Source organism: Triturus cristatus, chromosome 8 (assembly GCF_964204655.1).
Source record: "Triturus cristatus chromosome 8, aTriCri1.1, whole genome shotgun sequence".
Lineage (NCBI taxonomy): Eukaryota > Metazoa > Chordata > Amphibia > Caudata > Salamandridae > Triturus > Triturus cristatus.
In genome coordinates this window covers 1,653,938,903-1,653,955,559 of record NC_140591.1, presented here as the reverse complement: position 1 = coordinate 1,653,955,559, position 16,657 = coordinate 1,653,938,903, and the positions used below count along the sequence as shown (strand labels likewise).

Here is a 16,657-nt window from a genome sequence, read left to right as displayed (position 1 = left end):
GTGGGTAAGACCTTGGACAAGTACCTATGACGTGCGCAGACAGGCATGACAATGTTGTGCCGTAGCAGTGCAAGTGATGCAACCGCGCAGCCCACACAAGTAAATAGGCTTGGGGGAGAGAGGACCAGCTGTGAGGCAACGTAACACAGTGATGCAGCTCATTTGCCACATGCAAGACATGTCAAACATGAATCTCCAAAGTCGCACACATGCCAATTCACCCCCAACAAGCCACATCACAGTTCCTGAATGCAAGCAGATGTCATACTAACATTAGGGTTGAAAGCTCCTTTGTCTGAAATATCAGGCGGAAGCACATCTGCACCTCCGACCTCAGAATTGCATATGTTTCGCACCCCTTGACAGATAATTGCAGCTTATGACATCTCCCACACTACGCACAGCCCGACAAAAGACCAACTTATACACATCCCACACACAGAAGTCCTTGCTCGAAGTTATCTTGCATGGAATGGCCTTCACACTTACTCCCACACCATCCCAGTCGTACAACCGTTGCACACTAAAACAAGTCATTGATCCGAGATTGCACAACTCCTCGTGTGCAGTGACCACATTGAAGCACTCCCCTATTGGGCTGTAGTGCACATTGGTGAAAGGTGGTGGATGCAGCACATCTGTCCGGACCTGCTAATGGATCGCCTCGCCGTCCTGTTTCATGAAGTCGACAACGACATCATGTTGGAAATGATAGCCTACGGAGCTGCAATCGCTTTCATGGACGAGTAACTACGTAAATGCAGGCACAACAGATTGGAACCCATTTCACATGTCCCAACACCTTGTTGCATCTTGGAGATCTGGTCACATATCCCACGACAACAGTGGACATGGCTGCATTCGCATGGACTCCGAATGAATTAGCGGACAACAACGTGGGTTAACACACACCTGTGAAAGGTGAGACACTACCCCGGAGTGGACGGCGGTGCTTGGCAAAGTTCCTCATTCTGACATACTGCTGCATTGGTCTGCATGTTGTGGCACGTATCTTGATCGTACTGACACGCATATGCTAATAAAGTCTACGCACCTTCACTTGTATTCAAGTGTGATAAGTGTTGATTTGAATGACAATGTGTGTCTCACTGCCTATCTGGGTCGCGGCCATACATGCACATTGATAGCAGTACCTTTTTGTGGAATCATTGTCCCTACATTCAACCATACTTTCATACTTGATTGATCATAGACATGACACATCTGTGTGAATTAGAATGTGTTGGAAATGGCCCTTTTTGCAGGGTCATCCCTAAACTTTTTGCCTTCCTCCTGTATTTTTTCTAACCTGTTTTTGTTGACTTTATGACTCTTGGCACTTTACCACTGCTGATCAGTGCTAAAGTGCATATGCTCTCCCTTGGTAAATATGACAGTGAATTGGTATATCCCTGATTGGCTTATTTGGTTTACCTGTTAGTCCCTAGTAGAGTGGCCTGTGTGTGCCCAGGGCTGGTAACCCAAATGCTGCTGGTGGGCCTGAAGCGCTGGTTTGCGCCACCCACAGAAGCAGCTTGTAAAGTGTGTCTCAGACCTGCCACTGCAGTGTCTTGTGTGCAGTCCAGAACTGCCATCTTGGCTGTGAAGTGCACCCACTTCCCAGCCCCTGAACCTTCCCTTGGCATCATGTGAGTCACCCCTATGGTGGTGTGCATTGTATGTGTAAGGTAGGACATGCCCTGCTGTGTGAAGCATGTCCTGGTAGTGAATTATAGCCAATTTCGTTTTTCACTACTGTAAGGCTACCTATTCTCCAAACGCCAGAATGGGCAGTTTGACTATTACATTCTATAGTCCTAACTGACCCAAAGAACATGGTAGAAAAACTAATTTAATATGCCTGAGTTCAGAATATTAAAATACATATTTTAGTGAAGTTTATTTTTATATTCTGTGTTTGAAATTACCACTTTTAGAAAGTAGGTATTTTCTTGCCTAAGCCTTCCAGTGTGCTCTGCTGTTATGTGTATTGGCTGTCTGGTTTTGGAGGGACAGGGCAGGCTGAGTCAGACCTGGGTTGAATAGAGAGATCTGCATTGGAGTATAGGGAGGGGTAGCTCCTTGACCTAAATAGGGCTGTGCCTGGCAAGGTGAATGCTGGCTCCACCTCCCACTGTGCATATGATGGCAGACCCCCTCTTTCTGAAAGGAAGGATGCAGCTTGGTAAACAAAGTGCTCCAGGACTGGGCAGAACTGGTTCTGGCTTGGTTCAGTGACTTGTAGCTTTTGAGAACATTGACTTTTGGGGTTTAAATATCTGTGCTGAAACCCCTACAATTTGTATTGCTCCTGGACAGCAAGAAGAACCTCTGTCCGTGTAACTGAAGGAATCTGCAGGAGGTGACTGTCCTTGTGCTTGTGTGCTGTTTCTTGGATTGGCCTGCAGTGGTTACTACTGGACTTGGAAGAAGAGGAAAAGGACTTTGAAGAGAACTTTTATTTCAACTTGCTAAAGCAATCACCCAAGGGCTAGAAGAGAGCTAGCCTCCTGCTGGAGTCTCAGGCACACCAGACTCCACCACCAGCCTCCTGTTTCCTCCCAGCGAGGATTTCTATCTGCAGGTGAGGCTCCTGTGAGATCCAGGACCTCTACTTCTACTACAGAGAAGCGAGTGCTGAAAATCATCGCTAACGCCCGTTTGCGAGCCAACCGCAGCTGAATCGCGTACCAAAAATCAGGTCAGGGTCGAACACGCAACAGGCTCGGCGCATCATCCTCCCTTGCGGGAAGGATTTCAACGCATCGCCGGCTTAGCGTGGAGAAGTTTGTCGCTTTGTCCTGCACACAGATCAGCGCATCACCCTCCCTTGCGGCAAGGATTCAACGCATCGCTGGTCTCGCGTGAGGAAAATCATCGCTACAGCTCCTTTGCGACAGTTTGGTTGTTTTGCTACAGAGTTCAGGCACTTTGTAAGTAAAAGGGTCGCAGAGACCACTGCTTTAAACTGAACTCCTCTTTGCACACTTTGAACTATTTTTGCAGCATTTCAAGAGTAACTCTATTTTTATAGTATTGTGGCTTTTTACTGTTATTGGTCTTGTAATAGGTCTATATATAAAGATTTTAAATATTTTTTTTATAACTAGTTGTGTGGTGTCCCTTTGTAGTGTTCCTCACTGTGTTACTGTGTATGGTCATAAATGCTTCACACACTGCCTCTGAGATAAGCCTAGCTGCTCGTGCTACGTTACCACAGGGTTGAGCAGGGGTTATCAAAGGGTGTAGCCCGCTTACTCTGACTTAGGAAGAAGGGTCCCTACTTGGACAGTGGCCAGCCATTGCCAACTAGACACCCCCATTTCTAACAGAATGTTTTATTCACATTCAGTTGAGTGATGAAGCTGGAGCAGCACAGGGCCATGCAAACACCGCTTTACATTAATAATCCACATTTGTAAAGCGCGAACAATCACCCGTAAGGGTCTCTAGGCACTGGGGGCCCTCAGAAAGATTAAGCAAGCTATTGCCCAGAGTCACATGGTTCTGGGCTAATCTGACGCCGGCACTGGGGATCGAACCGTGATCCCTAGATTCCGGAGTCAGTCGCCCTGGCCGCGGCACCACACCTCCTGTGGAGGACCAGCCAGAGTCCTTTAGGGATTGACAGGTTCATCGGAAGTGGAAGACTTAAGTCCGCTGTGTGATTGATGTTTCATTGGTTACCCAAAATATGGCAGTCCATGTCGAGGTCCGAGGTGAGTGTCGCTGAGTGTATCGGGGACAGTGGGAGGTGTTATTCCAGGGCATGATGCAGAGGGCAGTACCAAGCTGAAACCGGCCATATGGCAAAGATGAATGCTACTGCTTCTTTTTTACCACAAATGCAGAATGATCCACATCAACGTCCTCTGATGTGTGATGTGCCTCACGTGTGGGTGGTGGTGTTTTGTCTGCATCACTGTGTGGCAGTGACACTTCAGGGGCTGGAGATGTGGATGGAGTATTAGCAGCAGCATTCATCTGTGCCAGGTCTAGTGGTGGCAATGCCAGGACGTGGATCTGCAGGGCATGGAGGATACCAGCTCCATCTGCAGCCGTGTCAGCCATTCTTTCCGCCTCCATCCGCTCCAAGCTCTCCATCATTCTCCTTATGTGTCCCAACTTCCAGCTGACATCGCTGGAGCCACTCTGACTAGACAGTTGATCTTAGCTCAGAGTCATGACTCCAGCGATGTCAGCCATGGATTTTTCGAGAGCATGGAGCGGACAGTGGGTGTCCTTTAGGAACTGTAAGGGGTCCATAATGGGACTTAGACAACCACGAATGGCATCTAGTTTGGCTGCCATGAAGTCAAACTCCACCCGCAGCTGATCATCCATCTTCTCCTGGCACCCTAACACACGGCATTGGAAAGCCATGTGTTAGTTGTGGGGGTCCTGGGAGACATCCGTGGTGGTGGGTGCTTCCTGCTGTGTGGTCTGTACAGGGGTTGGGGTCTCCTCGTTGCAGCTGGGCTGCCCTGCTCCAGGAGGTGGGGTGCTGAAGCTGTCCATGAGATGTTGGAGGGCGTCGGTGTGGATGTTGGGGAGGTCCTCTTCATCATCAGTGCTGAGTTGTTGGGTCTGCTCTGCAGGAGGTGTTGATTCTCCCTCTGCAATGTGAAGGGGAGATGCAGATTGACATTGTGTTCACATGTATGTTCACGCCTTGTACAAGTTTACTAACGGCCTGCATGACAATGTACATTGTGACTGTTTGTGAGGAGATGCCTATTTGATACGGGACAGTTGACATCTCTACACCATCAGGGATGTAAGGTTGTGTTTGTACATTATCATCTCACAGTTTCCTGCAATGCCAAATGCGAATGTCCATTTTCTGCACACATGCGGCAGCAGTTGTGTCCTCTGTTCAGTAGTGTGAAAGTGTTGCAGTTTGTAGGACATTGTTGTCAATGTTGAGGTGCTCGATTCTTATGTGTGTGTGCTGCATTGGGGGTGAGTTGCCCCTTCAGCTCTGATTTGGCTGGCCCTTATTCCTTTCAGGCGGTGTGCCTTTAACTTCTGTGCTTATACAGTGCTGAGATGTTGCAGACTTGGGTAAATTGGGCTATTGATCAGAGTTGTGACTCTTGGACATAGTTAGTCTGCAGATGTGCTATACTTAATTGTGTATGTGTGCCATTGTGGCCATCTCCCACAGTCCCTGGTCGTTACTCACCCTGTTGCTGTTGGCTCAGGTCATGTTGTGCAGTGTCCGGTCCCCCAACTCCTGCCACTTTCTCCCCAATGATGGTCCCAGGCTAGTCCCCCTTGGGGCTTGTGGGGTTCTGGTTGTCCTCTGTACTTGCTCCGGCAACCTCCATGGTGCTTCACAGTTGTTAGTGTTTTATTTGTGCTTTATGGTGCTGCTTTTATAGTGATTTTACCCGTCTGACTTGTGGGACTTGCAGGCCTGGCGCAGCTTATCGCTGGATTTTGTATCGCGGTTGGGCCCATTGCAACTTTTTTCGTGTTCGGCTTTAGTTTTTTATTGCCGTCCTGGTAATTTTATTGCGTAAATTTGAAGCGTTATTGAGAAACTATCACATGTTACCGCCGTGTTTTGAATACTACGTTAACACAGTGTAATTTTCCCGCGATGGACGGTGATATGCAATATTGCGTTAATCTATTTTGGCGATGATTATCGCATGTTCTTGAGAATATACCACTTAGTTTCTTTGATTTCCTGGCAGTGGGTATCCACATTCAACATATTAGAATTTTGGTTTTGTGATAATAGAATCATTTCTATATTAATTAGCGTTCATGTTACATAATACATAGCCGATAATAACAGTTAAAATACATCGCTAGCACATCTAAATCTTTTTAATCTAAAAGTGTTGTATCATGTCCGAAAAAGTGTTGTGTAGTTCCTATACAACCTATACAGGATCTGCGTATTTAGACAACATACACTGCGGGCTTGGTGTCCAGACTGCTTCAAAGCACTGCTGAGAGCAGGAGAGGGAAGGGGTGGTATGTAGAGTCCACATACCTGCAAAAACCGAGACACTGAGAGACATACCAAGTGCCAGGATGGAGTGTTGTAAGACAAGTGAACACAAACTACGCCTCAGGACCAGAAAGAGGCCAAGCGAGGCTTCTTCTAATGCATCCTGCCCAGCTCAGGGACTTTTAACATTTGGAATATTCTAAGCCAGTGTTTCTTGACCTGTGGTCGTAGGACCCTTGGGGTCCGCAAGGTCTACCACGCGGGACTACAATTGTGTTACAAAATTGAATAGTATTAAAATGAATACAGCATATACAGAGAGAAGAAGAATTGAAAATGTGAAAACTTTTTCTACATTTTATTGTGAATTAACAAATACATTTTGATATAGGAACACTTCTTTTGTGTTTTTGTACATTGATTTTGAAGCTCTAATCATATAAAGTGCTTAGTCCGGCGTTTCCTAGCTTCCAATAATTTCTCAATATGGGTCCCCAGCTTCCACTAATGACTCAGTGGGGGTCCCCGGATTCCAATAATGATTCAATGGGGGTCCACACAAGTCAAAAGTTTAAGTAAGAACTAGGCTAACAGCAAAGCCACAGACAAGATTCTAGTAGCTTTACTGCAGAACTTACTTATAATTGGAAACTCCTAAGAAGAGTTGGCATCAGTTTGATCAATACTTCGGGCGAGGCTTGTGTTCTCAGCTAAGCGAGTGGTAGTTGATGTGGCAGGACAGCACCTGGTTCTAGGTAGGCTTATCACACCATAGGGGAGGATGAGGTGACTGATGCGGAGAGTATCGTAGGCAACTTTGTTTTAACGCTGGCATGGCATGGCACTTGCCATCTTGTAGGGCAACATGTCTTCAGCTTTTTGCTTTCTATGGACTCCCACTTAATCATTACTGGAATCTGGGGACCCTCACTGAGTCATTATTGGAATCGGAGGGCCGGGCCTTTCAACACCTTGAACCTCAATAAACTATGCACACATTCAAAAAGAAGTATTCATCAAACAAATGCACAGATGATGAAATATGTTATTTAATTCACAAGAATAATACATTGAAATTTTAATTTTATTGTGAAGGTTGAAGCTGCTCACTACTCAATTGAGGCCACCCTTAGTCCATACTATTTTCCATAGTATATTCCGTTTGCTGTACTTGCACTGCTCCCAAAATCCACCCGAGGACACCAACTTTAATTTCAAACTCCTTCATGTTCACAATGTTATATTTTGCTGCTTTATTTATATGTACTTTATAATTCTGTTAATATCATTTAATGTTCTGAGTATGGGGGCCCGCAGACCACTGATTAAGAACCGCTGTTGTAGGGGATTGCGCTTGGCGAGATATAAAGTGCTGTTTTGTGTCTCCTTCTAGTGTCAGGGGAGTGAAGACGTTCTGAACCTCTGGATCTCGCTCTCCCTAAAACTGGTACAGGGCTGGCTAGTTTTAAACCACTGTTTTACGGATCTCTCTCATTAACACCACGGCGAGAGGGGCTTTTGTGTTGAAACCCTAGCACAGCCTCCCACACATTATTAAAAGAAAGGCACCGTTGGCTGATGACATTAGGGTGAATATTTATCATAGAGTTGTGTCACTTTTGCACCACACAACAGGGTTCAAAAGCAACACAACCCTTATTTATGATTTATCAAGCCACACAAGGCCACCTTGCCTGGCCCTGATTGGCTTGATACATCCAGAGTAACGCAACGTAGCGCAAATCACTGCGTTGCATTACTCTGCCCTAGGGAGGCGTTCCATGGGCATTGCAGTGGGTGTTCCAACGCATTCACCCATGGATTTTGATGCATCCCCAGATTTACTATTACTGATAGACTTGGTGATGCATCATAATGCTAGGCCTCCCCAGGGATGATATAAGGAGGCGTAGCGAGGAGAAATATCTTTATTTCTCCTCATTGTTTCCTGCAACTATGTGTGCAGCATTCTACAGCATACACAGAAAGAGGAAAATGCCTCAAGGGATTGTTTTTGTGCAGAAAGGTGTTCCTCCTTACAACGCAATGATGCCTGCGTTGGCACTAGGCGGGCACACTGTGCACCAGTGCTGAGAAAAGACAGGATTGTGTTGTATTATGGTAAATATGACACAATCCTGCTCTTTCCCTGTCATGCAGCGCAGTGCAGCGAGGTGGAGTGCAGCACTACCTTGTGATAAATATGCCCCTAAATGATTTATTACCTATAACCAACTGGCCCTACCCTGAGCAGGGTGCACCAATATAGACCCAGTGACCTCACTAGGACTAACCAAACAAACGGGTTCGGAAGACTGGAGATGGCCCGAGTCACCCACTGCCCAAACATTCCTCCCCCAAAGAAATGAGAAATTAACTCAACAAGGATCCTTTTTTTGGACATCACACAGTGACAATATTGGAATGAGGCTTGGGGTGTGTCTCTCAGAAAAAAAACACACACTCACTCTCTCTCTCTCGCTATATTTGGTGTCTGGCTCTACAACTAATGTTGCGCAAGGGGAAAAGAGCAGAGCCCCTATATAGTCGCAGTAGTAAAGTTTGTGTATAATATGTATATATTCTTTTCAATTCATAGTACTACATAGTGCAGCCTGAAATCACCACTTATGCTTTGAAGAGCCACCTTTGGTGGATTTACCCCTAAGGTGCATCCGTACTGTTACTACTAGTAAATTTATGGTCGTATTCTGAGATTTACGAGCTCCCACCCCGACCCCCCCATTTAGGTGGTAAACACATACTCCTAATAGTAGGCCTAACTCTCCACCTGGAGTTAGTGAACTGCATTTAGGCAGAGATTTACACCAAGGCGCTGGTTAAGTACATATGTGCGAAAATGTATGTTCGTAAATTTACCTTTGTGAAGTGGACTCAATATGTTAATTAATATCATGTAACTGAACATGGCGCTGACACATTCACACTGTTACTATAGACAGGGTGTAAAGAACCAGGAACTGCACTTGTAAATGAAAAGCAATGCTGCATATCTTGAATATTTCTAAATGTGTCAGTAAATTGATGCAGAGTCAGAGAATATAAAATGGCTACAGTGGCTTGTTGTTATGAGCCTCTGAAGGGGTTAAACATCGAAGACATCAAAAGGGGTGGAGCTGGCATTTCTCTTCTGCTCCCGGTGTAACAGGTGGACCTTTACAAAATAATGGGGTGACCCATACTAGTCCAAGGACCTGGGTAATGCTCGGTATAGAAAACAATGGTCCTAGACTAATTGCCTTAGGAAGGTATTCATTAAGGCAAAATCTATGAACATGATACACATAGAACTCAAGTTACATCATAAGTGTACCCCGGTGTACCCCAGTAGTTTCTCAATTCAATAACTGTGAGATTAAACAGTCACTATTGAAGCTATTTATGGTGCTTGTGTGTCTTTTTGAGGATATATTTAATTGAATTGAAAAACTACTGGGGTACACTTATGATGTAACTTAAGTTCTATGTGTATCATCTTCATAGATTTTGACTTAATGAGTACCTTCCTAAGGCAATTAGTCTAGGACCATTGTTTTCTATACCCGGTAACAGGTGGACTTCTTTGCTTCACCTCCTGGGTGTAGAGGAGGGTCCCATAGGTGTATAAGTGACCCTCTGGTCCCCAGCAGGATTTATGATGAGATCTGCAGTGCTGTCCTCCTCTAGACTGGAGGAACCCTGCTGACAAATTACCATCATATACATAGAGTGGGCTTGGGTTCCCTGTCCAGAGGCCTATTCTCTTTCACCTGTTGTTACTGTGTTGCTGTAGTCTTCCACCGCCATACAGAAAGCAGTTTTTTTGTTATGTGTTTTTTCACTGCAGCAGAATGTTTAATTAATTTCCCCAGGAAACTAAATGCAGGACAGACCCATTGACTTTGCCAATGCTTGTAATTTTGAATTGTTTTGTGTTATAAGCATTTTTCATACGTGCCCATTGCCTCCTTGGGCGTGATCAGAATACAAGGAACAATCATCTGTCAGGGAGCCCTCATCTGGCAGGGACCAGACCTGTCAGTAGAATGTCACCCTACAGAAGACACGTGAGAGGGGGTCTCCTGGTAAGCCTCCAAGGTCCCAGGAAGAGCCCAGTGTTAGCTCCTGGAAGAGTGGAGGGAAGGAAGATCGAAATTCAAGAAGAAACGAGTTAGCATTGCAGGAGAGGAGGAACAAAGCGAGGAAAGAAGAGAAGTAGGAGGAGGAAGGACTATGTTAATGTGGGAAAGGACAGACTGAAAAGAGGAAGGGATTAATTAACTATAAAGCAATGAAACACAACATGTGAAGGAGGTGAATTGAACATGATTGACAATGGTGTCTCCTTTGTATCACACTTACTGTATCCAGGGGTTGTGTGTTTCTCTGCCCTCTTTCTCTGCCATATGTAAAGGAGGGTCATAGAGAGGGAAGTCCACCTGCGGAGAAGAGAAATCGCGTTTAGACGATGACCCCACACACGCACACCCAAGCACACACATGCGAACCTTCTGTATTAATGTAAACTCTGACTTTGCACACACATCAAGACTTACACAACCAGAAAAAAGAAACAAAGACTGATGAAAGTGATACCTGTGTGTCCTCCAGGTATTCTTACTTTATGCTAAGACCCTGGTAGGATAAAAGAAGTGCTCCCACGAATATGGTTGAGCTTATCCTGAGATTTAGGGACCAGGGGGAAACCCGATGATGAAGGATGCCACTAGTGGGTGAGGGTCTTTAATAACAAGAAGAAACGTTGTCTATGGGTTGCCTGTCATTTGTGTCCATTGATTATAGGACAAGGAGACCGTAGACTACATCTCTCCTTCCCAGCAAAGATATATTTTTATTTTGTCTCTTGACACACAAACTGGTCCAGCTGCCTGCCACTAGGAAGCAGGAGCAGACAAGAATCTTAGCCACTGTTGTACCTAGGAATGCTGACAGGATGAGATTGGCAATCCAAGACAGAGTAATGGAGTGCTGCGGCGGCACGTATCTGCCTATTTCTTTAGCGCTGTATTTGGGTCACAGTCATAAGCGCTATACAAATCCAATTACTATTCAATACAATGCAAATCGTGCAACCACACCATGTCGTCTTAGAAATTATATATTTTGACTTGTTGAAGCGTTTGACATTAGTACATAAGGTTTGAATACTGCACCCAGTGTCTTTCATTATGAGTTTTAAAGCATGAGCTCACTAGAAACATTCAGACTGACCTTGAAACAATGATGCCATTAGTGAACTTGAGGCCAGACGTGCGAAGCTCTGTTGCGTTCGCAAACGGCCTGATTCGCAGAATTGGTTTGTTTGTTAATACAAAAAGGCATTTTCAAATTTGCAGAGCCCAAAGTATGATTGAAAATTGGTATTTGGAAGGGGTGTGTTTAGGGCATCCCGTCGTAATATTGAATCACATTGGTATGTACAAATGTTTTGCTACCGAAATGCGTTCGCATTTTACCACCAACTCAAAGTTGGTAGTAAGCCATTCCTGTGCAACCCCTTCCTATTTGAGCATTTTTAAGACCAGACAGTGATCCCACAAACCACTGTTTACTCTTAAAAAATGAAACTGAAAATCTTTCATTTTTCTATTTAAACGCATTCTATTTTCCTTTAAGGAAAAAAGGCTGCATTTAGAAAAAAAGGATTGATTTATTTAGAAACAATCACATACATGGTAGTCTGCTGACTCCAGCATTCCCAATGGGTAACAAACTGAGACCTACCCTATTAATATTCATGAGGTAGGTCTATTTGCGACTCACTGGGAAGCGCAGAAAGTGTAAAACACACTTTTGTACATTAGTGTTTGCGAGATAGCAAATTGCAAAATTTCACTATTTAGTAATCACAAACACTAAGCTTCGTACATCTGGCCCGAAGAGGCAAATTATTTGTTCTATGTTGTGCAGGCCATGTATGGGTTATATTGTGATCAATAATGGAGCAACATTGTAGACTAATAAATAAAAAATGAAATCCTTTTGTACGGCGCACAACATGAGCTCACATATTTGAAGTTGCAAAAATGAAATATTTGTGCCTCATGTGTGAAAATGTATGCATTGTTAATGATGAGGTCACAAGAAAGGAATGATGCTCAGACACTTCACCATTACCTCCTCTACCCATTTTCACATTCCAGTACCTACTCTAAGTGGTGTCTAACCTGTACCCAAACATCATCAATCAATCAGCATTTGTAAAGTGCAGCATTCTTACCCCTAGGGGTATCCGGGCGCTGTGTGTACCATGTCTCTGTTGAAAAGCCAGATCTTGAATTTCTTTCTGAATTATGCCAGGGAGGGTGCAGTTTGGTGATGGCGGGGAAGCTCGTTCCACTTCTCGGCAGTGGTGCAGAAGAAGGAGCGCTGTCCCCCAGGGCTCCGACGTATGCAGGGGTGTGAGCATGGGCCTGTAAGGAGGAGCGAAGATGTCTTGAGGGTACGTGGAAATTCAGATGATAGCTGAGTAGGATGGTCCTTGATCGTGAAGAGCTTTGTAGGAGTGCATGAGGATCTTGAACTGGCATCTCTTCTGGATGAGGTTAGGGGGTGATGTGGGTCCATTTGGGGAGGTATAGGATGAGTCTGGCTGCGGCATTATGTATGTTCTGGAGTTTTCTGAGGAGCTGGGTGGAGGTGCCATCAACGAGAGCATTGCCATAGTCGAGGTGGCTGGTGATGAGGGGCTGAGTGATGGTCTTTCTGGTGTTGACTGGGATCCATCTGAAAATTCTGCCGAGAGAGCAAAGGGTGCGGAAGAAGGAGGAGGCAACTGCTTTGACTTGTCGTTTTATGGGGAGAGGAGTTGGCCTAATGGTTAGGGCGGTCAACCTCGAATCTGGGGAACTGGGTTTGTGTCTCGGCAATGATGCTGAACATCCTGTGATTCTGGGCAAATCACTTAATCTCCCCAGTGCCTAACATAAAAAAAAAAATGAATGTGTCCTCATGTAATGCAACTGTTGCTATGTAAAGCACCCTGATATTGGATTCGGGTCAAGTTCGTACTATATAAAACTCTGTAAAAAAAAGAAAAATGGTCAGTTCGCTATCATGGATGATGTCTAGGTTGTGAGCGTGGTTGGTTGGTGTGGGTGTTGGTCCGAGTCCTGCTGGCCACCAGCTGTGGTCCCAGACAGAGGTGCTCTTCCAGAAGATCAGTCCTTCAGTCTTTTCAGAGTTGAGCTTAAGACAGTTCTCTCGTCCAGTTGGTTATGTTGCTCATGGCATTGCAGAAGTTGGTTTTGGTATTGAAGGGGTGTTCAGTGAGTGAGAGGATAAGTTGGGTGTCATCTGCATAGAAAATTATGTTGAGGCCATGGGATCTGATGATATCTGCAAGGGGGGTCATGTAGGTACGGAACAAGGTAGGGCTGAGGGAAAATCCTTGGGATACACCGCATATGAAGTCCTTGGGTTTCGAGGTGAAGGGTGTCAAATGAAGGATCAGGACCACAGTCTCTCTGTGGTCGAGGAGGATTCTGCTGATGCCATCTGTGGCAGCAATCAGCTCCGTCTTGGTGCTGTGGTAGACGCGGAATCCTGACTGGGGGACATCAAGTAGGTGTTTTTTCCCAGGTAATAAAGTGAGCTGTTGGTTGATGGCCTTCTTGAGTACTTTGGCCGGGTACAGGAGCAGTGACATCGGTTTTACTATGCTGGGGTCAGCAGAGGGCTTCTTTAAGAGGGGTCTAACCTCTGTAAAATTCCATCTGTCCGGTAAGGCAGGTGTAGAGACAGAGGTGTTGATGATGCTGATAAGTTCTGGGCTGATGGGGTTAGCTTCAATGTTGAAGATACAGTGGGGGTAGAGGTCGGTGGGTGCCCCATAGTGGATGGATGTCTTGATGGCCATGGTGGTCTGAGTGGTGTGTGGAGGCTAAGTCGTGATCATTCAGCTACTGTGCACCGGTAGGTTGAGGCTGTTGCAGCTGAGAGCAGTTAGATGGGCTGGAAATTATTGTAGAGGATGGCAATCTTGCAGCGGAAGTAGCCTAAGAGGGTGTTGCAAAGTTGTTGAGATGGGTGGATGGTGCTGAATTGATGCAGGCTGTGAAGGTCGCTCTCTTGGCTTTCTTGATTTGCAGATGGTAATTGTTGAGGGCTGACTTGTTCACGGCTCTGTTGGAGGGGTTTCTTGTGGTGCGCCATCGTTTCTCAAGTTGATAGCAGTTGCGCTTGGTGGTTCTGAGTTCTGGGGTGTACTAGTTGGCTTCTTTAGAGGTTTTGTTGATTTCTGCTGGGTTCATTGGGACGACTCAGTGCATGTGAGAGCATGTGGTGATCCAAGCGTTAAGTTCTGGATGGCCTGGTCAAGGTCTGATGAGGCTTCTGGTTGTGTTGAGGGCCTGCATCCACTGTGTCTTGGGTACTTTGCCCCAGCCGTGGTGGCCAGAGCTGTGATGCTTGGTGATGGCATGTTGAGCATCAGATTGTGAAGTGAACATTGGTGTGGTCAGTAAAGGAGGGATGAATTTGATTCTGTTGCTGGAGGTGAAGGTGGCATTGCGTGTGTGTCCGACTGTGTGCCTGGGTTCGGTGACCAGTAGGGTGAGCCCAATGTTGTGTAGCTTCTCCAGGACGGTGATGAGTTGGTGTCGTCGATGTGGAAATTGGGGTCGCTTAATAGGATCGCGTGGTAGGAATCAATAGCTAAGGGGACAATGAGGTTGGCGATGGCGTTGCGGAAGGCCGGTCGGAGGCCCCGAGCGTCTATATATGAGGGTGCCTCTTAGTGTGGTTTTGGCATCGCCCTGTAGCTGAAGTTGAGCTTTTTCATAAGGGGGATGGGGTTGTCATTGCTGATGGTGCATCCGATGGTTTCCTTGAAGATGTTGGCAATGCCCCTGCTGTGTTTGCTGGTGTGGTCTCGGTGTATCATCTTGCAGCCATCGGGTGTTGCAGTGGTGATGTCTGGGTTCGAGAAGGGTTTGAGCCACACTTCAGTGACCTAACTCCAGTTGCAAAACAGTAATACTTTACAACCAGTTTACAAGTGGTGGTAACCCATTTGCAAAAGAGAACAGGGTCCCTTGGGACCCCTTACCCTTTGAGAATGTTGAAAAAATATTTTTTAAGAGCAGGCAGTGATCCCACAAAAGGGGCGAATTCCGCTGCGGTGCGGGTGATTTATGACTGGGCATGGTTCGGACGGCCCCTGGCCATCCTTCGCACACTCCCACCGTTGACATTGGACGGCTGGGGGCCGTCTGATGCATGCAAAGGGTTAAGAAAAAAAGGATTTCTTATTAGAAATCAATCACAGACATGGTGGTCTGCTGACCCCAGCAGGCCACCAGGCCTGTGATGGCTGCAATTTCTAATGGGTCACAAATTGCAACCTACCTCATTAATATGCATGAGGAAAGTCTATTTGCTAACCACTAGGAATCGCTAATGAAACTCAAAAGAGTTTCATACATAAGGAATACTGATTTCCTAATTGCGATTTTTTAAGGATCGAAACGTCAACGTTAATGTTACTCATGTCCATATAGTCTCCTTGACCCCAACATTTGAAATATTATTGGGATTAGGATTCATGTAAATAATTGTATACATGCGATAGGATGTCTGTATTTTGTTAACTCATGTCACTTATGTTTGTCTTGTACATATTTCACCAATGATATCACTTGTCACTCTTTTTTCACTTTATGTCACGAAGGTCACTTCTGTTTTATTGCAATACGTTTATGCAATTTGACAGCCACATTTGTCTCTCTTTATTGTAAAAACGGAAAAGGAGTAAATAACTCATTCTTTGGCAAATCTTTGATCTTTTGTGTGTTCTTACTGTTTGTTTTCAAAAAGTCTTTGTAAAACTAGGCCAGCATTTTGAATATTCTGGTTGCTTTGGTATTATAATATGCGCTAACTTAATTATTGTACTACCCAACAGAACCACTTCTTTGTTATAGCATAAATAGCCAGGTTCTGATGGACACAGGGTCACCCCATTATCTTTAATGATGCTCTTTCCCATCAGACTGCTTGGCTGAATTGGTAAGCACTTCTACTACAGCAAGAGGCTTGGAAAATGTACTCTCATCCTTTCTCACCTTAAAAGGTAACTTCACACGCACTAATTCTCACTTCACAAGAGAACCTTTCTTCGCTTTGCGTGTGGGATCAGCGTAAGGCTTATACTTCTCTTGATGTAACAAAATTTAGTTTTTAACTTCTTCAGGAGACCATTCAAATAATTTAGAATGTTTCAACCAGCACTGATTATCCTTGGTAAATGATACTCTGCCTCTCATAATAGTAAAGGGACTGTGCCCAGTGACGGTGGGAGTCACGTGATACATCTACAGCATTTGTTTGACACCAACAACCCAATCTTGGTTTCATAGGTTTGCTAACTGTATTAAATCTTTAATAACTCGGTTGAATCTTTCAGCTTCACCATTCCCGCTAGAATGATAAATTGACGTGACCTTGTGTTGAATCCCATTGTGTTTAAGAAAACACTCTTGAATTGAACACCATTGTCAATTATAATTCTCTTGGGAAGGCCCTCTCTATGAAATAGTTCATCCATGAATTCCAAAACACTGTGGGAATCAGCACGTTCCACTACCCGCATCACTTAAAAACTGCATATCTAGGTTTAGTATTGGCTATAGCGCATTCATTGATCACAGCCCTCTCACTTTGTCTCTTGTT

The 16,657-nt window shown here is 45.1% G+C and overlaps 1 protein-coding gene across 3 annotated transcripts in view; it reads right to left on the bottom strand.

Moving 5' to 3' along the window:
- LOC146808495 (transient receptor potential cation channel subfamily M member 2-like) overlaps positions 1–16,657 on the bottom strand; it is a 1,799,999-nt gene that overhangs the window by 168,968 nt on the left and 1,614,374 nt on the right. For all 3 annotated transcript variants that reach the window (XM_085623580.1, XM_085623581.1, XM_085623582.1), the window contains one exon: positions 10,328–10,404. In XM_085623580.1, coding sequence (XP_085479706.1) covers positions 10,328–10,404 — 77 coding nt within the window. The remainder of the gene's footprint in view (positions 1–10,327; positions 10,405–16,657) is intronic.